This window comes from Uranotaenia lowii, chromosome 3 (genome assembly GCF_029784155.1).
Source record: "Uranotaenia lowii strain MFRU-FL chromosome 3, ASM2978415v1, whole genome shotgun sequence".
Taxonomy (NCBI): Eukaryota; Metazoa; Arthropoda; class Insecta; order Diptera; family Culicidae; genus Uranotaenia; species Uranotaenia lowii.
In genome coordinates this window covers 183,476,360-183,499,559 of record NC_073693.1, presented here as the reverse complement: position 1 = coordinate 183,499,559, position 23,200 = coordinate 183,476,360, and the positions used below count along the sequence as shown (strand labels likewise).

At 34.0% G+C, this 23,200-nt stretch overlaps 1 protein-coding gene across 1 annotated transcript in view; it reads right to left on the bottom strand.

The window, feature by feature from the left end:
* Positions 1 to 4,768: 4,768 nt before the first annotated feature.
* The window catches only part of LOC129752905 (homeobox protein ceh-17-like), a 31,572-nt gene continuing 13,140 nt past the window's right edge, over positions 4,769 to 23,200 (bottom strand). Inside the window, exons 2-3 of the mRNA XM_055748692.1 lie at positions 5,161 to 5,369; positions 4,769 to 5,104 (exon numbers count right to left, since the gene is read on the bottom strand). Of these exons, the coding sequence (XP_055604667.1) occupies positions 4,769 to 5,104; positions 5,161 to 5,369 (545 nt within the window). The remainder of the gene's footprint in view (positions 5,105 to 5,160; positions 5,370 to 23,200) is intronic.

Below are 23,200 nucleotides of genomic sequence, written 5' to 3'. Positions count from 1 at the left end.
TTTCAATTAACCTTTTATAATTTTTTTTTGTTTATTTGTGAAACTTTACCAACGCTTTGGCATTCGTGTCAATAACCTTATATAATGAACAAGTTATGGAGTATAGAAAAAAGTGGCCCATAATATCACATTATCCCCTTTTTTAATTTCTTGTTTTTTTCTGTGACTTTTGTAATTTTAAATTTTTGTAATTTAGGTATTTTTTATAAATTTATTATTTCGGTTCATTATGTCTTTTCTGTAATGTTTGAAGTTTTTGTAATTATCGTAATTTTGTATTTTTTTGTTAATTTTTTAGCCTTTGTAATTTTAGTTTTAAATTTTTATTTCTGTAATAAAAAACTATCTGATTCCCCAAATTCATGGGAATATAACATGATTGATTTTTCCCCTTAGGTCTGCAGGTGATTTATGAGAGTCGAAAAAATGAAACTTGCTTTCTGAAAACCGATGAAATTTATTTATCTCACACATCTCCTGCCACCCTATATGAGGAGTAGGCAAGTACTCGTGTTTCGGTTTTTTTTTTGTGAAAATTATTAGTAAATTATTGGAAATTAATGTTCCGAATAATCGGGAAAAGAAAGTTTTAGTTGTGCTTGTCAACACTACCGACCAAAGATGTTCTTTATTCAGCTTGAAGTTGCGTTGTTAACTCATCAGGTATTGCAGTTTACGAAAAAAAAATCCCTAATTTGCATGTTTTAATGAAGAAATAATTAAGAAGGGTTCGGGAAATGGAAGGAAAACTCTCATTTCAAACGCATGGGTACAGTAGTACTGTGTAATAGTAAAAACAAATATTTTTCACAGTTTTAAAACCTAACTAAAAGCCGAAAGGAGTAGTTCCTGGATTTCAGCTGTGAGTGTGAGCCATACTGTTTTTCGGGAAGAATTGTGATTAGAAGTGAAGAGGATGGTGGTGTTTAAAATGTGATTCTAATAAAAAGATCGCTGCTCAGGAATCGGTTTCAGTGATTATTTAAAAAAAAAAGTGGTGATCATGTCACACTGCACAGTGGTCCGAGAGGGCTAAAAGGCTTTCATTTTATTTCTTAAGTTTCTCGAGAACATTTGCTTCTTCGAACATGCTTCATTACTTGAAAGCATTAAAAGTTAGTCAAAGTCCACTACAAAAAAAATTGAAAATTCTAACTTTTTTATTTTAATAGATAGATTAATATACTACAAACCTGTAGAATACGTAAAAATATGATACTTTGTTGAAAACATCAAAACTCGTATCACTTTTCAGAGCAGAGTTATAAAGGTTTTATTTTGAAAGTTAGTTTTTTAAAACTTAACTTTAGCTAGACGACGATTTATATGAATGAAATGTTGTGAACATTTGTTGGGGTATTCAAATCACACGTTTTGCACAAGATTTCAACAGTCCACGACGTTTCCTAGCCAACTTATTGCAACTTTAAGTTTTAGTTTTACTCAACTTCACGAGCGTTTATTGCAAAAACGTGTAAATGGATTTTTAAAACTAATAAACCACATTGAAGCTTGAACTAAGTGCAGCAAATTTGTGTTGGCTCCATTTGTCTTTACGCGCTCATATTTGAACACAACAAGCATACGTTTGATGTGTTTTGCGAGTTTCCATACAAAAATTATTTTCAACTGTCTTCTGCCTTCGTTTTGCGTAGCATCTGCGTAGCCTGGAAATAAATTTTTCCATTTTTTGTATGGAAACACGTAAAACACACCAAATATATACTTGGTGTGTTCAAATATGAGCGCGTGGAGACAAATTGCGACAACACAAATTTGTTGCACTAAGTTCAAGCTTCAATGTGGTTTATGAGTTTTAAAAATCCACTTGCACGTTTTTGCAATAAACGCCCAAGAAATTGTGAAAAAAATTAAACTTAAAGTTGCAATAAGTTGGCTAGGAATCGTCGTAGAACGTGTAACCGCTGTTACAAAATGCATTAAATTTTTTTTCATTTTTTCTGAATAAAATGAGTAAGGTGTTGAGTATTTTGTTGAATTAATGTTTAATAAAATAGGGATTATTTATTATAATAGCTAGAATGGGGATTTTAAAAATACAAAACATATTTTGTTGGTTTAAGACGGGCGGGATTCATAGAGGGTGTTCGGTACTATGAACAGTGGGGGCGGTCCGCCATATTGGGTGGCGCAATAGAGGCTTGGCATAGGAGTATGGGCAAAGAGGAAGATGACTCAGCTTCCGTTATGTGTCATTTTCATCTTGGCGTTCGTGTGGGAAAGTTGTGATTGTCCTAAGTAATTGTGTTGTATGTAAGTGGCCTTTAGAGTCCGACAACCTTGGAACATTCAGGACCTTTAAATCCTTGATTGGTTTTCTAAAAGAAAACCACGACCTCACATCACGCACGAGTTGGCCTAGGCAGTCTTTGACTGTCTACGCCAAACCCGTAAAAGACCTGTTTCACTAGTCCCGTGGGACCATAATCACTAAGGAGAGTTGTCTTAATCGCTCAGGAAACCACCTCTCGGCGCGACCAATACGGCCTTTCTGTGGTCCGCCGATCGTTTCAACGAGGGAAGACGCCAGCAAGCCAACTCGCAACAGTCAAAAACCTCCATTCAATCCAAGCCACAAAACGAACTCTTGGTCATCCAAGCAGGAGTTCAACAGCAGATCGAGCATTGGAACACCGAGCAGGATCCTGTAGCGCGCCAACGAGTACCGAGAGAAAATCCGCCGACGGTATATACACCCCATTTATGAAGTGCCCCTGAACCACACTATACACCCATACCCATACTTCTTGAAACGAAAAATAAAACCCCAGAATTTCCTAAAGAATAAAATCTTTCAGTTTCAATTCAATTAAACTGTTTTGATTTGGCAAGAAACTCCACAGTTAACTTCTTAAATTTTGTTCCGCGTTCCCTCCGGGTACCCAGTAGTAGGCCGACCCTGAGACACAATTCAAGAGTCTTCTGCTGCTGAACTAAGTTTCCGGGAGTGTTGGACCAGTAGGTTTTAAATGTTGAAATCTTGTGCAAAACGTGTGATTCGAATGCTCCAACAAATGTTCAGAACATTTTATTCATGTAAATCGTAATCTAACTATAGTTAAGTTTAAAAAACTAACTTTTAAATAACTTTCAAAATAAAACCTTTATACCTAACTCTGCTCTGAAAAGTGATAGAGTTTTGATGCAATCAACACAGTATAAGGTAAAGCTCTATCTATTGAAATAAAAAAGTTACAATTTTCACCGACTCGGATCGAAAGACCTATAAGCTACTGGTCGGTCAAACATACATACACTGCCGGCCAAAAGTTTGGAATCACCCCCTCAAAAAAATGAAAATTTTGAACGGCCGTATCTCAGCCATCTTATTACATAGTTCAATTCTTTGGATTTCATTCAAGAGATCGTGAGAAAAACCATCTTTGTATGTATTTGAGAAAATTTTATTATTGAGTTTATATTACTTGAATTTAGCTTAAAGTTAGGACATTTTTCAAAAACCGAACTTAAAATTCAAACCCGATCATCTCAGGGTGGGGTGGAGCAAATTTCGAAATTCGAGTTGCTTTCGGATCCTTTAAAACACATTTGTTTAATTTTGTACAAAAAAAGTTGCAATGTACTCAAAATGCATTTTCTGATGATTTTCACCAAACAGTCCGACTGTTAACAAAAATAAAAGCTAATTTGTTTTGACCATAACTAAGTTGTCGTACAAGTTATTGTAGATCGGATTGGCTAATTTGAAAGTTTATGACCTGCACTTACTTATGAAACAGTTTTTAAATGTAAAAATCTTAAAATCATATAACTTATGTTATCACAACTTCATACTCAAAACAAATTTGCACATTTTTTAAAACGGTCTATTTGGTGAAAATCATCAGAAAATGATGAAACTTTGACTAAAGTTCTAAAGAAGTTAGTCTTAAAAATACTTCAACTATATTTCCGTAAAGCAAGTTCAACTCATTAGCTTCCAAATCAACTTACCAGATAAACAATACGTTGTTTGATAACAGAGATACGCGTGAAATAAAAATGCATGTTTTAGAAGACTGATCCCAAGTCCCAAACTTTTGGCCGTGACACCATACTACGGGGTGATCCCAAACTTTTGGACGATGACTTAAGTAGCTATTTTATATATTTAAGTACATTTCAAATTTTTCGCACAAAATTAAATAAATGTATTTTAATAAGTATGACAAAAGGATTCGAACGCAACTCGAATTTTGAAATTTGGTCCACCTCACCCTGAGATGATCGAGTTCAAATTTAAAGTTCAGTTTTTAAAAATGTCCTAACTTTAAGCTAAATTTAAGTCATAAAAACTCAATTTTAATATATTGTCAAATACATACAAAGACAAAGAGGTTTTGCTCATTATCTCTTGAGTGAGATCAAAAGAATTGAAATATGCAAGTTTTTGAGGGGGTGATCCCAAACTTTTGGCCGGCAGTGTGCATACATACATCCCGTACCCGATTTGCCGGTAGATATATTTAATATTTAAAGCAATTAGCTAAATACATTATGTTCGGTATGTTACAACTTATCACAACTTAGAAAATAAAATGTGATTCAAATAGAGTATTACTTTAAGTAGTTTTTCGTTATAGATAAGAAAAAATCTTCATCCTGCCTAAGAGGGTGAGGCGAGTTCAAATGTAAAAAGTTTCAAAAGCCGACCAGAATTAAATAAAAAACTTAATATTTAGTAAAGTTTTTAAATAGATTTAATCTTTAAAATCAATAATCTGAACATACATATGTATTATCACTTTTAATATTTGAACGGAGGGAATTGATAACCTGGCATAACATTCGCTGGATAGCCCGAAGAATGATAGTTGCAGGAGTTTGCATCGTGCGATGGTATTGTATCACCATACGGAAAACTACCCACCCTCGAAGAGGACGTAAATATAGCGTTAAGATTTTGAAAATTGAAAGGATATGAGTTGTTCATATCACTTTGACTCGCGTGTAGATTTTCCGTCGTATTTAGTGGCTTAATTGGTGTCGCGTAATGTATTGCGGGTGACATTGCAGAAATCGGTTGCGTGCCAACATTGCGCTCATTTCTACGAAATTTCGCCCGTCGATTTTGAAACCACACCTGAAAAGAAAACGATACTGAGTTCTAGAGAATACAGTTCCCAATTCCATTCGTACCTGAACTCGCGCTTCACTCAGTCCCACTTTGGTGGCAATCTCTTCCCTCAGGAAAGCATCCGGATAATGTGTGCGTTCGAATATTTGTTCCAGTGCCGATAGTTGATTGGATGTGAATGTTGTCCTGTTTCGCCTCAGTTTTTTACTGCATGATGCAGAGCTCGTTACTTCAGAAATGGTTGCTTCAGGTAGTTCTCTAGAAGATGGATCTGAAAAGATTGTACAGCATGACATATCATAAATATACTACAGATGAAAATGTTGTTCGAGAAGCACTACTTTTAACAGCAAAACTTTCATAAAGTGTTGTTTATGAATCCAGCTTCAGCTAGAATGGCAGCAAATATCGCCATTTTTTGCATTCATCCTCTAGATCAATTCTTATATTACTTACTAGCTTAACTCATCCATGATTTTTTATATAATTTTCGAGTAACATTTCCATGAGTAAACTTGAACTTTTAGGTTTGTATGGGAAAATTGAATATTTTGTACTGAAAAATCAACATCATTTTTGTTTCTTCTGCAGAACCGAGCCAGCTGGTGGTTTTTGTGCCAATTTATAAATTTCCTAGAGTCGTCATGCAATACCTCGCTTGTCACCCAGCAGCGATGTCAATTGAATTGATTGTTTATCAATGCGAAATGACATACCTCTATTAAACAGCTAATAACTTTTTTACCTAATAAGATACGAAGTTACGGTCTTCGACAAAGTTCTTCAGCGGAAAATTTCCTTAAGGAATTTTAAAATTGGCACAAAAGTCATCAGCTGGCTCGGTTCTACAGAAGAAACCAAAACTGATGTTGATTTTTCAGTACAAAATATTCAATTTTCCCATACAAACCTAAAAGTTCAGTGCTCATGTAAACGTTTCTTAAAAATTCTACAAAAAATCATGGATGAGTTATGGACCAAAACGAAGCTTTTAAGACCCCAGGGTTTAAGAAATTCAATAATGACCCCAAATCGACTCTGTCTATTGCAACACATCCATTTGGGTAAAATCAAATCTAATAGAAAGTTTTCTGTAACAAAATTTCTTGTCTTCTTTCCTGAAATTTTACAAAACTTTAATGATTACCTGATAAAGAGCGATAGAAAAACACATTGGTCTATTTTATGTTCTCTTTCTTTATAAACCAGGTCTCAAAAAAGATAAGGCTTCTCAGAAACTTTCTGTTTATGGTTATTCAACATTATTGTAGATTAAGGGAAGGGGAGATTGAGAATGCTTGATCCCTGGGTTGAATTGTTTCCTCAGCTATATCTCGTAACTGAAATCTCTAACAAAAATCTATGGGACCAACGGAGCAAAACAACCATGCTGTTATCTTAAAAAAATGAAAAAATATATTTTCTCAGTTATCGATGGAAAACTTAAAAAAATGTGAGCAAAGATTAATCCCTTTTTTTTAGAAAAATGTTTCCTGTGGGTTGATCCCTTGAGTTAAAAAAGACATGTTTTTCAGCTAAATGAATCGTGAACCCTACATACTAAAAAGGACATCACTTTTCACCGATAAGGCCGATAAATCAAGTAACGAATCTGAATCAAAAATTGTAATTTTAAATCTGTATTTACATCCCAGATCAGAATATTAAATTCGAGGAAAAAAAGTGAAATTTGTTTCAAACCCTTCAACTATGAATCTGTTGTTCAAATTTAGGAATTATGGGTTTAATTCTAATTTAAATTTCAACCAATTATTTCTAATCCGACTTTTTTTTACATAGTATTCCGTCTCACGACATAACTTGACGAACATAATTCCTAAAATTCACTCGGTCCATGGCAACCGTTTTCCAATTTCTCGGGCACCCCACGTTCGCCAGATCACGCTCCACTTGGTCTAACCACCTCGCTCGTTGCGCATCCGCTCGTCTTGTTCCTACCGGATTCGTAGCGAACACCTGTTTTGCAGGGCAGTTGTCCGGCATTCGCGCAACATGTCCCGCCCAGCGTATCCGGCCAGCTTTCAACACCTTCTGGATATTGGGTTTCTCCGTAGAGTCGCGGAGCTCGTGGTTCATCCTTCGCCTCCACACTCCGTTCTCCTGTACGCCGCCAAAGATGGTTCTTAACACTCGTCGCTCGAATACTCCGAGTGTATGCAGGTCCTCCTCGAGCAATATCCATGTCTCGTGCCCGTAGAGAACAACCGGTCTAATAAGCAACCGGTTACACTTCGTGCGAGGGCTAAGTCTTCTCGACCGCGGTTGCTTGTGGAGTCTATAGTAAACACGACTTCCGCTGATAATTCGCCTCCGGATCTCACGGCTGGTGTCATTGTCTGCGGTCACCAGTGAGCCGAGATAGACAAAGTCTTTGACTATCTCCAGCTGTTGTATCTTTTTCGAAAAAATCATGGTATTTACAGCTTATGTTCTTTCTTTCATTGATATGTCATGTTTTTCTAATACTTTCCATCACCTTTGAAAATGTGATATGTTTCAGGTACGAAAATGTACCAAGATATAACTTTTTTATAACTTTTTTCTTAAAATACTGAGCATTTTCTCATGTTAGCGAAAATGAAGTTTAAGAATAGGCAAAACCAAAAATGAAAAACAAACTTCATTTCAAGTTTAACCCTTTAATGCACGACTTTTTTTTCGCGAAGGGAAAAAAATTTTGACTTATCAAATTGTCTTCATTCAATTCAAAAACATAATTTGAAACGATTTCATGATAAATGATAATATTTTTTATATCTTTATAGTATGTTGTTTTAAAACAACATTGTGCACTCCATGGAGATTGATGGTTCCTTTCAAAAAATGTATTTAAAATAAAACAAATTGATTTTTTATTATTAAATTGAACATTTATTTGATGGTACTTATATTATGGATTATGATAACGAAAAAAACAGTTGTTGGTGGTTGTGTCGCAAAGTGATACTTGGCATTTCTCGCAAAATCTTTTTTTAAACCCTTTGCAATCGGCATATCTGCATCTTGCTTGCTTGTTTTTCCAAATTGCCCAATGAGAAGTTTGATCAAATTCTACGTTTTGAGGTGGACCAGATTGGAATGGATCACGACGTACTCGTTTGAGAGGTTGATCCTTCCGTGGGCGTCCTTTTTTTGGAGAGTTTTCACCGATCTTACACAAAACTTCTGCCAACTCAAACCTGAATTCCAGTAGCATGAGTATTTTAGTATTTTTTGGATCACGACACATAACTTTCTTGTAGACCAGCCAAGAATTGATGATTGCCATATCCAAAAAATGATAAAAAAGTCGAGTGGTCCATTTGCGACTCTTAAATGAAATTTTGTATCTACCAGTCAAACTGTCGAGTAGGTCTACACCGCCCATCCCAAGTAACACAGATTATGCCAACTAGCATTAGGAAGTTTTATTATGGTTTAATTATGGCATTTTTCGTTTTATGACGGTTTTATTATGGTCATGCAGAATGCTTATATTTTTGTTTGACCATATGTTTTCAGATGGTTTTGAAAACGCTAATAAAACTTTTATTAAACATACTGTTTTAGTTATTTTGAAAGAGTTATGAATGCTTTTATTAAACTATAATAAAACACAAACTTAGAAGTTTGCTCCAAGCTTTCTTTTGCATGTTCTATAATAGCACTCAGTGCCTGATTATTAAACCGCCATAAAACTTAGTGACAGTTCTCGATCAAAATGTCAAAACAGGACACGCTTAGATTAGATAGCACATATTTGAATTGGAACTCCCATTTTTACACATTTTTGGTAAGTTATGCGTGTTGGTTTTGAGTTTAAATTAAAAAAAATACATCTTTGAAAACTTGAAATCACCGAAAGTGGTATGACTATCTTTACAATATGAGTATTGAGTGAAAGGGCCCAAATAGTAGGAAAAAAATGCTTGACGCCATCATTAATTCAAGATGGCGGCTTCCTCTTTTATTTTCTAAGCTGTTAATTACTGAAAATATCGTGAAACCTTCACAATATGGTTATAAGGTGAAAGTAATAAACGAAAAGAAGTCAAATTTCGTTGCCCGTCGCCATCTTAAATCCAAGATGGCGGCTACCACTCAACTTAAAAATACTGTAAATGACTGAAAATCGTATAAAACCTATATTATAGGGGTATAAGTTAAAAGAAATCAACCGGTAGAAGTTGAATTACGCTATCTTACGCCATCTTGAAATCCAAGATGGCGGCTTCCGCTAAACTTTAAAATGTAGTGAATGACTTAAAATGACATGAAACTCAAATTGGTAGTGGGTGAAAGGGCTTAACGAGTAGAAGTCGAATATTGCTATCTTACGCCATCTTGAAATTCAAGATGGCAGCTTTCTATAAACTTAAAAAATGCTCTAAATCATTGAATATCGCATGAAACCTCCAAAATATGGATATTTGTCAATTGGGATAAGCTATAAAAAGTTTATTTTTGCATTCTGACGCTATCTTGAAATCCAGGATGGTGGCTTCAGCTGAACTTAAAAATACTGTAAATGAATGAAAATAGCATGAAACTCCCAAATATATTGTATTGGGTGCTAAGGCTAAATGGTAGAAGTCGAATATCTCTTTTCAAGTTTCTCTTAAAATCTGTAAGTGACTGAAAATCCCACAAAAACCACCACAATACAGACCCCGTTCGTTTTTGGCAACATTCGATTTTGGCAACATCGAATTTGGCACATGTGCCTAAATCAGACGGTTAACAGAAACAACATAACCTTTTAGTTTTCGCTAGAATAAGACCAATACAATTTAGACATAATAGCATGATAGGAATAAAAGAATTACATAAATGGCAAAAAAATCAAAAACTAGAAACAAAACAAGAAAAGTTCTAAATGCATTAGAAACGTAATGAAAAAATAATAAAAGTGATTTAAAATGATCTAAATTGTTTTAAAATAGTAGTTTCAATGTAGTATTACGTGAAAAAAAGTTGTGTTCAAGCGATTTTCATTGATTAACAGCATTTTAAATTCAGTGGAAGCTGCCATCTTGGATTCCAAGATGGCGTCGGAAAGAAAAAATTCGACATCTTCTAGCTTAGCCTTTTCATTCAATACTCGTATAGTGGTGGTTTAATGCGACTTTTTGTCAGCATTAAGCATTAAAAGTTGAGCGGATGCCGCCATCTTGGATTTCAAGATGGCGTCGGATAGCGAAATTCGGCTTCTACTCGTTTAGCCCTTTCACCCGATACCCATTTTGTTGGGGTTTCATGCGATTTCAAGTCATTTACACCATTTTAAAATTCAGCGGAAGCCGCCATCTTGGATTTCAAGATGGCGTCAGACAACGAAATTTGACTTCAACTCATGATTTATTCCACGGGTCATTCAAAACCAATCCCTTTTCATTCAAAAAGTCTGTCCTCATTTACTGTACTAATGATTAACAACTCAGAAATGAGGAACTCAACCTTAGCGTGTAATTGGTTGGCTTGCGAGAGAAACGTCAAATCGTAGCTTTTTTTAGGGTCATTATTAAACCATAATAAAACTATGAATTGACTCACGCCATGTTGGTTGCAAAATCGAAGGGCACAAAATGACGCCATGTTGATGGATTCACAATGCAAGCATTGGAACATATTTTTTCAGGCCTTTTTTCCATCAATCCCATCATGATTGACCATCAGATTTGACGAGGCGCATTTATTTTAAGATACTATTTCATATACATTTAACCAAAAATCTTGACTGGCAGTAGAAAAGACGCTCATTATATGGGTAAAACATTGGTTTTTTAGCTATTAATTTTACCAGATCATATCTCAATAATGCAATCATCATTCATCAACCATTACGGTTGCTGGAAAAAATAAAAAAAAAAAACTCCGAGAACTCACAGAACCGAAAAAAACAAAAATTTCTAACATGTTTTATAATAGCTTTTTAAAAGCTTTGGTGACCAATATTGATGACTAACAATGATTGGTCATGATGACGTTCCTAGGGTAGGGCCAAATAGCCTAATTTTGGCTTTATTAGAGTCCAGGTGATGTTATAGAATGTGATTTAGCTTTTTATGAAGATTAATGCTATGGTCCAAACGACATTTTGCTGACCATAATAAAGCTAAAATTGTTACTTGGGATGTGCGCATTGTACTCCTGAACTGCTTTAGGACAAGGAATGGAAACTCGAATATGCTGTTTCTTATCAAATCGGCTTATAGTACCAACTGGCTCTGCTCCAACGTAAGAAGACAGCAAAGTGACCGGTTTGTTGTCCTTCCATCCAACAACACTGATATCGATTCCATCAATGTTACACGTTCTTTCTTCGAAATATCCTCTAGGAAGCTCCTAGTTATCGAAATACATTTTGTGGTTCATATCTCTTGGAACATTCCGACACAATCGCACAACTACGTTTCCAGCTTCACCCAAATTTGGTTCTAAAAAGGGCGACGATTTTGACCCAGATCCAGTAAAAATTATTTGGTAAATATCGCTTCATATATGAGCTCATTTTCGTGGCACACATTTGCTCATCTACTGAAAGCTTCTGCTCGAAAGATAAATGACCGAAACGTTCGTTAAAATGGTGAATCAATGGTCGAACTTTGACTAGTCGATCGAATTGTGGATGATCTTTAGGTACAATTTCATCATTATTCGTAAAATGGAGATTTGATCGAATGCGTTCAAAATCATTCAAACACATGGCTGACCTTATTGGTTCATATCCAAAAGACGCATTCCAATAAGAACGTACATTTGAGCAATTCATGACTGAACTATAAACAAGATTACCAACAAATTTATCTAATTCAGATGTGTGCATAGAAAATGTGTTGGCAATTTTTTTTTTGCATTGCATGCAAATTGCTTTCATCAACAATTTTTTGTTTAATTTCGGGTCCAAAAAAAATAGGAAAAAAACTCGTAGGGGGTTTTACATCCCAATAATTCAACGGGAATACTACCTTGACGGCCAAATTTTAGATCACTTTGGTTGAGTATAAGATTTTTTTTGAGCCACTCTACATCCAAAGGTTTCTTCCGACTTGACTTAGAGCTACCTGATGTCTTGTGTCCATCGATGACTTGTATGTCTATCTTGTCCTCTTCAGTATCATCATCCACAGAACAATAATTTGCGTCGTGACATGCCTGAAGTTGCTCATAGTGTGGTTCAGAGTCCGAATCATCGAATCCATCTTCCGAATCTGATAATTTCTCTAAATATTTCTGCAGTTCTGTATCACGCATCCTTTAAATAGAGAACAAGAAAAGCATATAGGACACGTTTTAGACATTTGTCAATGAATCTCAATGGAATACATAATGTTGTTTTAAAACAACATCATGATTTCTGCTTATAAAATCGACATAGGGAGTTTTTCGTTCAAATCATCTACCAAAACACTTTTTTGATATTAAAACAAACAATTTAATATATTTTTTGCAATTCTTACCTGGTGAATTGAACAAATACGTTGCACTTTACGAGCGGGAAAAAATGTTTACTACGGAGCTCAATTTTTCGGCAATTAAAGTGAAATTTCTCTGACAGCAAATAAGTGCTGCCAGTACCTCAGCTAAGCGTGTTTTAATCTCAGAAATAACTTTTAAGAATAAATTATATGAAAATTTTCAATATTTTCAGAGATATTTGAGTTTTTATTAGTGTTGTTTTAAAACAACACTATGCATTAAAAGGTTAAAGAATAGACTAAGGAAAATTTGTAGCGTGTGTATTCATGGATGTAAAAAGAGCCTTTGATTCTGTTCACCACAAGTTACTAATGTAAAAATTTGCAAACATAGGTTTTTACCATGCTGCACAACTTCTAATGCAAACGTATCTGCAAAGTAGAAAATTAGCAGTAAAAATTAACAATACGACTAGTTCGCTTCTTATGATAAACATGGAGTCCCACAAGGAGCAATCCTTGGGCCGCTATTATTTATAATTTACATAAATGATATATTTTCGTTGCCACTAAAAGCAAAACTACAGCTTTACGCTGATGATGCTACAATTTTTTATTTCTCAGAGGTCCTTATTTCGCTGGAACAAAGTATTGAATTCGACCCTGAATTACTGATGACATTCTTTCTTTCAAATCACATGGAAATGAATTTAAAGAAAACTCAACTTCATGACCTTCAGTCTCCGAGGAAATTTACAAACTCTGCAGATTTCGCTACCCGGATCGAGTGGAGTGGACTGAGTCAATTCAGTACCTAGGTTTGTTGATAGACGAAAACATGAAATGGAACATTCATACTAAACACGTTTGCACCAAAATAACCTTTATGTATTTGCTTTGAGGAAAACACTTCAATAATCACTTAACCAACAGCTTGGAAAATTTATTTCGCCATTACCTATATAAACACCATATGGGGCAGTACAGACCCCGTTCGTTTTTGGCAACATTCGATTTTGGCAACATTCGATTTTGGCAACATTCGATTTTGGCACATGTGCCAAAATCGAACGGTTTTTAGAAACAACATTACAATTTAGTTTTCGTTATAACAGAACCAATTTAAATCAGACAAATACCACTATTACGTTTTTGTGTTCTGAAATGGTGGTAAAATGCAACAATAAAAACAAAAGTTTTTTAAAAATTTATTAAGTACTAAAAAATGACAAAAAGATGAAAAATTCAAAAAGTTAAAAAACAAATTCAAACAAAAGACTGAAAATGACTAAAAACAACCAAAAATGATGAAGAACGAAAAAAACAGCAAATATGACAAATGAAAACAAACATTATAAACAAAACAAGATAAGTGAAAAATTCATCAAAAACATGATGAAAAAAAATCAAAAATTACTAGGAATGGTCGGAAATTGACTAAAAATAACGTTTTTGATAATAATGTTAGTTATTTTGTAAAAATAACTGATAAAAAAGTGGAGAAAAAAAACCGTTCGATTTTGGCAACATTCGATTTTGGCAACACAAAATGTACGAGCGTGTTGCCAAAATCGAACGGGGTCTGTATTGCTAATATACAGTACCGTTCATAATTGTATAGAAATTGGAGGCACGCACACTGTCACTTCGACTTTGAACTAACATAAGTTTTTACTCTGATGATATTTTTTGATCAAATTTTCTGCGTTAGATAGATCAATTATCACACTATTATATCACAAAGTTTGAGCTCTGTGGAGTTTGTGTTGCCTGAGATACAGTAATTCTTCAAAAATCGGACTTTTTGGACTTTTACCATTCAAACTGTAATAAAGCTTAGTTCTTTTAGAAATGGGACAGTTACGAATGCCTGTATCTCAAAAACCATTCGTTGGAACCAAATACTTTCTATGAAGAAAAAGAAGGTAATGTTATGATCTTTCATGAAAAAATTTGAAAAAAAATATTTACCGTTTTTTGTTAAAGAAATTTCTACTTTATTCTTGGTATCTCCCATTGGCCGACGCACACTTTTTTCAGTCGTGGTATTGATCAGTTTCTCCAACTTATACTTCGTAAAATCTATATTTAAGGTGGCTTCACCCTCCTTCTTCAATTTCTGATACTTTTTGGTCCAATACTTCTCTGGAAACTGGAAACTGGAAGCATTTTAGTGGATTCAGTTGTTTCGAAATGAACAAATTTGATTATTTTTTACCACATTTTTGAACGTTTTTTTTTCGGTATCGGTTTTACAGCTTAAGAGCTTTGGAACTATCAAAAAATGGTTGTTTGAGGTTGGATTTCAATGAGTCATTACTACGCAACACTTTCAGTTTATCGGAGAAAATTGTTTTGGACATTTCAGCGATCTACCCTTAGTTTTTCGTTTATTGAAAATTAAAAATGCTGGTATGAGACTTGACTTCCTTGATGATCCTTAACCGTTGTTGCCGATCATGTGCTTCACTTCAATGCTTGATTTGAACTTTGTGGACATTATTGACAGTGTTTGCATACTTATCCACCACAAAAACTCAGTAATTCTTTGAATAATCAACGGTTTTGTCAGCTATCAATTTGATGATGACGTATTTTCAAGGAAACTGTGCAAAATTATTTTTTTCTTTTTCTCTTGCATCGTACATATCTCAAAAACGCGTAAATTTTAAATTTTGAAAAAAATAGGTCGAATAGTACTTTTTACAGGCAACAAAATGCTGTCAAAATTTTTAATATCCAATAACTAGTTAACGAGCTATTAACAAATGAAAGTGTCCCATTTCTAAAAGAACTAAGCTTTATCTCAGAAACTACGCTACATTTTTTATTGAAATTTTGCAGAGTGATTGTTGAAATATAAAGCTAGCATGCCTGAAGTTCTTGAAAAGTTCCATCGATGGCATCAAAAGTTACGTTAGGTACAATTTTTCGGGCACGATCCTATGAATGCGATTTCTATATGAATGTTTCCATAGGAAAATCCTATTTTATGTTTAACAACCAGTAAATCAATTTCAACCAAACAATCAAAACAATATCGCGAGATACTGATTTCAAATCACAAATAGATCATTTATTTCATTTTTCTTTTCTACATTGCTTTTGCGAGCCATTTTTTGACTGATATGTAGATGGAAACGATATCGTTTTTATGAATCGTCCAAAATTCTACATAAATCGCATTTTTAGGTTCATGCCTTAAATATTGTACCTCGCGTAACTTTTGATGCCATTGATAGAGCTTTTCAAAAACTTCAGACATGCTAACTTTATATTTCAAAAACAATTCTGCAAAATTTCAATAAAAAATTTAGCGTAGTTTCGGAGATATTTCAATTTAAATGGTAAAAGTCCAAAAAGTCCGATTTTCGTTGAATTACTCAGACCACACAAACTCCAGAAAGCTCAAACTTTATGGTAAAGTAGTGTGATAGTTGGTCTATCTAACGCAGAAAATTTGATCAAAAAATATCATCAGAGTAAAAAGTTATGGAAGTTCAAAGTCGAAGTGACAGTGTGCGTGCTTCCAATTTCTATACAATTATGAATGGTACTGTATATATCTGTCAAGATGTTAAGAAATCTTCCCTTATGACATCCAACTGCACTACTTCATAACTCAAGAGTGCTTACCATGACCGATGTTTGATCCTGAACATAGAACCGATCGGCTCACGAATTATACTTCTCCGTCGCCTGTTTTTATTCGACATTATATCCGGAAATATAGACAGTGCTAACCTCGTCGAAATGATACCGTATCATGCCCCATCTCGCTCTCTACGGAATTTTGAACCTCTAAGAACAATTAATTATGGAAGAAACGAATTTTACTACCCATTTGATATATCGTGTAAATTGTTTAATCAAGTTTGTGTTTGTTTTGATTATAATATAAGTAAAGATAGTTTTAAGCATAGATTAAGAAATCAGTCTGAATGATATTAAGTTGTCGAAGACCGTGAACAATAAATAATAATAAAAATCTTTAGATATGCTTAATATTTTTGAACTATGCCAGTACATATACAAAGTATTAAACAATCTTATCAAACATCAAAAAGATTTATCTTTTACATCTGAATCTCATAGCCATTACACTAGAAAAACGCCACCTGCACCATACATGGTTATTTTGATACATTTCTAACAAAACGATAAGACAGTATGATTAGCTGTTCTGTTTTTTTTTTTTCAAATGGATTACTGTTTCCTAAGCCTGAATCAGAATCCAGTGCCAGATGCTACACATTTTTGAAATCACCCTTCACGATTAAGATAATTGTTTCTGGGTTTAATTTTTTATAATTCAGTATAGAAAAAAAACATGGAGCTCTGTCCTGCCCCATTTCGATCTCTTTACGATCAACAGTGAAAAGGGGTTTTCTAACGAAAATCGATCAAAGAATTACAGGGAAACACTTATGTATCGAATAGTGCGTTGCAATCATGTTTAATTACTGACGAAATCTGTCAAAATGACATAGCATCGCACGTGTGATGTCATCTAAGGCAGAATTCAGGTTTCCGTGGAAAACATTCTCCCGGCTGAGAAACTAATAAAAGCATCGCTGAGAGAAGAAATGCGAACCATCGACTTGCTTTCCTGCTACCATGCGTCTGTTACTCTTTGTGAAAAGCAATGAGGTGGTTGGGCAATTTTTTCCGTTTGTTTGAGAGTACGAAGACGGAAAATAGGATGCTTCAGGTGCTACAATCTGGAATCAAAAACGGGATAAAAATTCCAAATCAGAACTGATAATCATAATTCTGAATCCTGAATAAAAAATTGAAGAAAATAACTTAAAAATTGTTCGAGGTGTGTGTTATTAAAATTCGATTCGAAATCCGAATTTAGAATCTAGAATCAGAATCAAATTACTTAATTCAGAATTAAGAGTTCAGAAAGTTAGAATTAAAATTTTAAGATTTTTTTAAGATTGTTAATCCCCGTTAGTTATATCAACACATTAAGGGCCGCGAAGAAATCTAAACCGGGAAACACCAAAATTCGATATTCTATAACTCAGAAACCACAGGATCGAATCGTACAAATTTAGTATCTTTGAGTTACTAAGATTATTTTGTTTAATTTTGTAGAGTAATCTTTTATAATAGAATTCACTATATTTGAATTATGCTTCCTAGAATACCTAACACACTAGCGACAAGCGAAAAAACGAGATATCTCTTATTTGGTACGCAATGTTATAATTACCTAATTGTCTACGGCCTTAATGATTAAAGTTATGTTCCTTTAATCAAGGTTTTTCAAAATTACTATGGAAGGTTTGAAGAAATTAATAGGTGTTGACAATGAGTGTAGAGGATTTTATTTACAAACATTTTCGTCGCATGTCAAATTTTGTTTCAACATTTTGTCAACTATTTTGAGGTGGTGCAGTCCAATAGATTTGACACTCTACCACCCTACCTAAACAATACTTGACCAATTCAGAATATTTTTTTTTATTTAGGATTTTCAATGATTCTAAATTACATCAGAGCTATGCTACAATAAAAACCTAAACCTGTCCTTTCCTTCAATTTACTAACAGATATTAAGCTTTTGACCAAAACATTTTTCATATCGCTTTCTATTCTCCCATCTCATTTATCTGATTTCTTTCTTTAACATGAACAAATCCGTGTTTGGGAAATGTTTTATGCAATGGGAAATACAACACATTGCTGTTTTTTCATTTTTATCATTATCATCAATGTCCATTGACAAGAATTCTGAATTAAACAGATTTTAACCCTACCGATTGCATATGAACCAGCGTAATAAATACCGATTCTAGAGAGCAGATGGTCTCGTAAGAAATTTAACGAATATTTCACTATAACGCAGCATTGCCTGTCATTCTAGGTGAAGCACAGAGACAACAGAAGTAGCGTTAAAATCGTAGATTAATTTCAGGCGTAAGGGATTTTGACAGCTCCGAAACAAGTGCATGCTCCTCGGTTACATCTAGTCATCCGGTTTTTGTTCTTCGCTTGTCTAACGTCGTCGGTTGACTGGAAACCGGATAAGAAGTATGTTTTTTGCTCTTCTTGTTTATGGAACCCTTAACTTTTCTAGCAGTAAAAACAAATTTATGACCACGGCAAATGATGAAAGAAACTGATGTAACAATTAACTGCCTAACAAAATGAAGGTAAAACCTTACAATGCTCAAATAAAAATAATTAGGGTTCAATGCAATAACTTTACTATTGATCCACATAATGTTTGTTTGCACAAAATGAGAGATTTCGTTACATAAGAAGGGCATGGAAAGGTAAATTAAGTTTACTTCCACAAATGAATTTATTGAATTCGATTCTGAAGAAGATATATAGTAAGTATTTAATTTAATCGTAAAGTCTCAGAAGATTATTAAAATAAATTCTGTTTGTTTGTTTGTTTCTATATTCTAAATTTTGATTCTGAATTCTGAACTTGAATTTTAATAGTGAATTCTAATCCTGAATTTGAATTCTGATTCTGAATCTGAATTCTGTTTCTGATTCTGAATTCTGATTCTGAATTCTGATTTCTGATTCTGAATTCTGATTCTGAATTCTGATTCTGAATTCTGATTCTGAATTCTGATTCTGAATTTTGATTCTGAATTCTGATTCTGAATTCTGATTCTGAATTCTGATTCTGAATTCTGATTCTGAATTCTGATTCTGAATTCTGATTCTGAATTCTGATTCTGAATTCTGATTCTGAATTCTGATTCTGAATTCTGATTCTGAATTCTGATTCTGAATTCTGATTCTGAATTCTGATTCTGAATTCTGATTCTGAATTCTGATTCTGAATTCTGATTCTGAATTCTGATTCTGAATTCTGATTCTGAATTCTGATTCTGAATTTTGATTCTGAATTCTGATTCTGAAATCGGTTATGAATTCTGTTTCTGAATTCTTATTCTGAATTCTGATTCTGAATTCTGATTCTTTTGTAAATTATTTTTCGGCATATCGGTGAAATGTATATTCTTGGAGAAAGAATATCAGAAATGAAATTTTTATGAAGATGGATAGAAAAGTGAGAAGAAAATTTGACAGATGTTGAAAAGAGCGAAAGAGCATTTTTGCGAGGAAAACTTATTAACGTACACCATACTTTACCCCGCAACATTTCATTATTTAGGAGAAGTAGTACCGGGATAGAGGTGGCACTACCTTAACCTATACAATGAATTGTATTCATTGTATAGGTTAAGGTAGTGCCACCTCTATCCCGCAGGGTGGCCAGCGAACCGGGAAAACCGGGAAAACCGGGAAAAAACCGGGAATTGAAAATGGGACAGGGAAAACCGGGAAAAAACCGGGAATTTTAAATCAAAACCGGGAAAATTCTTTATGGATGATTTTTTCCCTATATAAAACAATTTATTTCTAAAATTAATCATATTTTCATTTTTTCCTCAAAAGCGAAATAAAATTGGGATCAAAATTTCATGGGGAAAATGTGGACTAAAGTCAATAATTTCTTGAAAAATCGAGACCACTCAGCACATACCTTTTAGTGCTCTGAGGTGTTCGAGTTCTGAGATATATTGAGATTTTTTAGAAATTTATTTTTGTAAATTTACTAATTTTTGACATATACAAATTAACGAACAGGGTAGGCTGTGGCAGAGAATGACGGTTGTATTTTTTTTTTCGTCTGGAAAATTTTCAAGAATCTCGAACCAAAAAAAGTTTAATTTACCTATGCCTAATAGGAAGTTATAAAATGTGAGAAGAAAAAAAAATTCAAGTTCGATTTACTATCAAGAAATCATCGGATGACCGGAGCGTAATCCAGTGGGTGTTAAACATCTTGATTGCTGTCGTCCGTTCAGGATAAGCGGAGAAGAAAAGTTCGGAGTTTCTGTGTTTTGGTCCCTGGGAAACATTAAAGCTAAGTATTCTGGTGTTTTCACATATAATTAGTTTGAAATTTTGTTCCAACATAACAATGTTATCAATTAGAAAATATTCAAAAATTGAAATTTGCTTGAAATTCCTGTAACGTTGATGAAATTTAGACATTTTATCATCTTGAGTTTTGAGATTTTTTTAATTTCTTGTCGTTAATTCAGTTAGTTAACTAAAAACATTAAATCTATATATATAAAAATGAATTTCTGTCTGTCTGTCTGTCTGTCTGTCTGTCTGTCTGTCTGTCTGTCTGTCTGTTCCCTATAGACTCGGAAACTACTGAACCGATTTGCGTGAAACTTGGCAGGTGGGGGTATTGGAGGCAGGGGAAGGTTCCTATTGTGGTTTGAGACCCCTCCCTCTCTCATGAAGGGAGGGAGGGGCCTTCCAAACAAAAGACAATTTTTTTCATAACTCGAGAACCCATCAAGCAAATGGTATCATATTTGGCATGGGGGGGTATTTGGAAACGAGGAATATTTCTATGAATTCTTGGTACCCCTCCCTCCTTTCAGTGGCGTGATAGGAAGGGGGGAGGGGGCTACCTAACAATTTTTCATATAACTCGAGAACTAATCAAGATATTGGATCCAAATTTGGTATGGGAAGGTATTTGGATACGAAAAATATTTCAATGATTATTTGAGACCCCTCCCTCTTTCCAGTTGAAAGGGGGACGGGCCTCTTTCATATTATTTTATATAGTTCAAAAACTAATAAAGCAAATGGAACCAAATTTGGCATGGGAGGGTATTTGGGAACGTGACATGTACTAATGATTGTTTGAGACCCCTTCCTTCTTACAGCGGGGAGGAAGGAAAGAGGGAGGGGAGTTTCATACAATTTTTACTGCATAACTCAAGAACTACAACAGCAAATGGAACCAAATTTGGCATGGAACGATATTTGGGTACGAGAAATGCTTCTATGAATATTTGGTATCCCTCACTCCTTCAAAGAGGTGGATGAAAAGGGGGAGTAGAGGTCTCCCTTACAATTTTCAGTATAACTGGAGAGCTGATCAAGCAAATTGAACCATATTTGACATGTGAGTGTATTTGGATACGAGAAATGTTTCTATTATAAATTGAAGCCGTACCTTTTAAGCGGTAAGATATAAAGGAAGAAGGGGGGGTTTTCATTTTTTTTTGCATAACTCGAGAATTAATCGAGCAAATGAAACCAAATTTCATCATAATCATCAAAAAGTATTTGAGTACGAAAAATACTTTTATGAATATTAAGTTATCACCCCTCTATTGAAAGAAGAGAACGGTAAGGGGGATGGTACTCCCTTTCAAGTTTATACATAACTCAAAAATTTACTACTTAAATAAAACCAAATTTGGCATGGCATGGAATATAGGAAGGGAAGAGGGAAGCTTACATTTAACTTTTATTTTACAAAATCCGAGAAATGGACAGTACTTAACATGGAAAATCATTTTGGTATGACTCTATGATTATTTGACACATCATCCTCCTTTCAGTGAGAAGGTACATGGGAGGAGGGAGGTGAGCCCAATACAATTTTGTGAGCATATGTTCTCAATTTATGCTTACGAAGCCAACAAATGGAAACAAATATGACATGGAAAGGTAAATGGTTACGAGATGTGTTTCTACGATTGTTATAGACTCTTATGCTTTACAGTGTAGAGAGGGAAAGAAAGAAAGGGGCTCCATACAATTTTTGTTGTAAAGCTTAAATACTTATCAACCAATAGAACTATATTTGATATAAGAGGATTTTTGGGAACCAAAAAAATGTTTATTAAATATTACAATCTCCATTCAGCAGGGGGTGAAGGGAAGGAAAGGAGGGAGCTCTCTAATCAGTTTTTTAGCATAAATCCAGAACATATCAAGCAAAAACAACCATACTTTATAAGTTAGATTATTTGCGAACGATTAATTTGGGACCCTTCTTTTTTAGGCCGAAACTTAAGAAAACAGATGAAAATTATCAGATCTTTAAAACAAATTTATAAATCAAGATATAAGTAATGGTTTGTGTTGCAATTTGAAACTCCAGCTGAAGCTCTCATTTTATAGTGGTTGCTTTTTAATTTCGTCATAATTTGATTTAAAATAATACCAAAAACAATAAAAATTTGAATTCATTTCTGAAAATATCATTTGATTCTGAAAGGTGTAGCAAAGCACACCGGGTCAGCTAGTTCAAAATAAAATTCCAACGAGTTGGTGAGGAGCATGAAAAATTTTAAGAACTTTATAATGAAAAAGGTGTAGTTGTTAAAATTTTTGGAAATTTAAGCTCGTTAACTCCCGGGAGAAAGGATGTTTCCTTTTAGCTGCGTTTTGAATTCTAATATTGAAAAATGACTCCTTTATTTTGTTGATTGATTAGGTGAATTGCAATTTAAAATGTGTGTTTTTTCTATATCAGAAACAATAAAGCTTGACAGGCAACATTTATTTTGATTTACAGTTCTGTTTACAATACCAATCTTTTTTTTATCTTTATTGGTTTATAGAAAAATTTAATCAGTTATTGAAATTGGAACATATTGAATTCCTTTGTCTAAGATTTTTCTACATTATTTGTTACATATGTTAGATACTAATATTCTCTGATGGAAAAATATATGAAAATTCATTAGAGAAACGATAGTAAGTGTAATGTAAAGTTCAATATGCTAGCAATCAATCATGCAAAGCCAAAAGGACTTGATCTATTGATTGTTACGGTTTTTTTTTGCTGAAAAGTTTATCCTCAATTTTAAGTAATACAGAT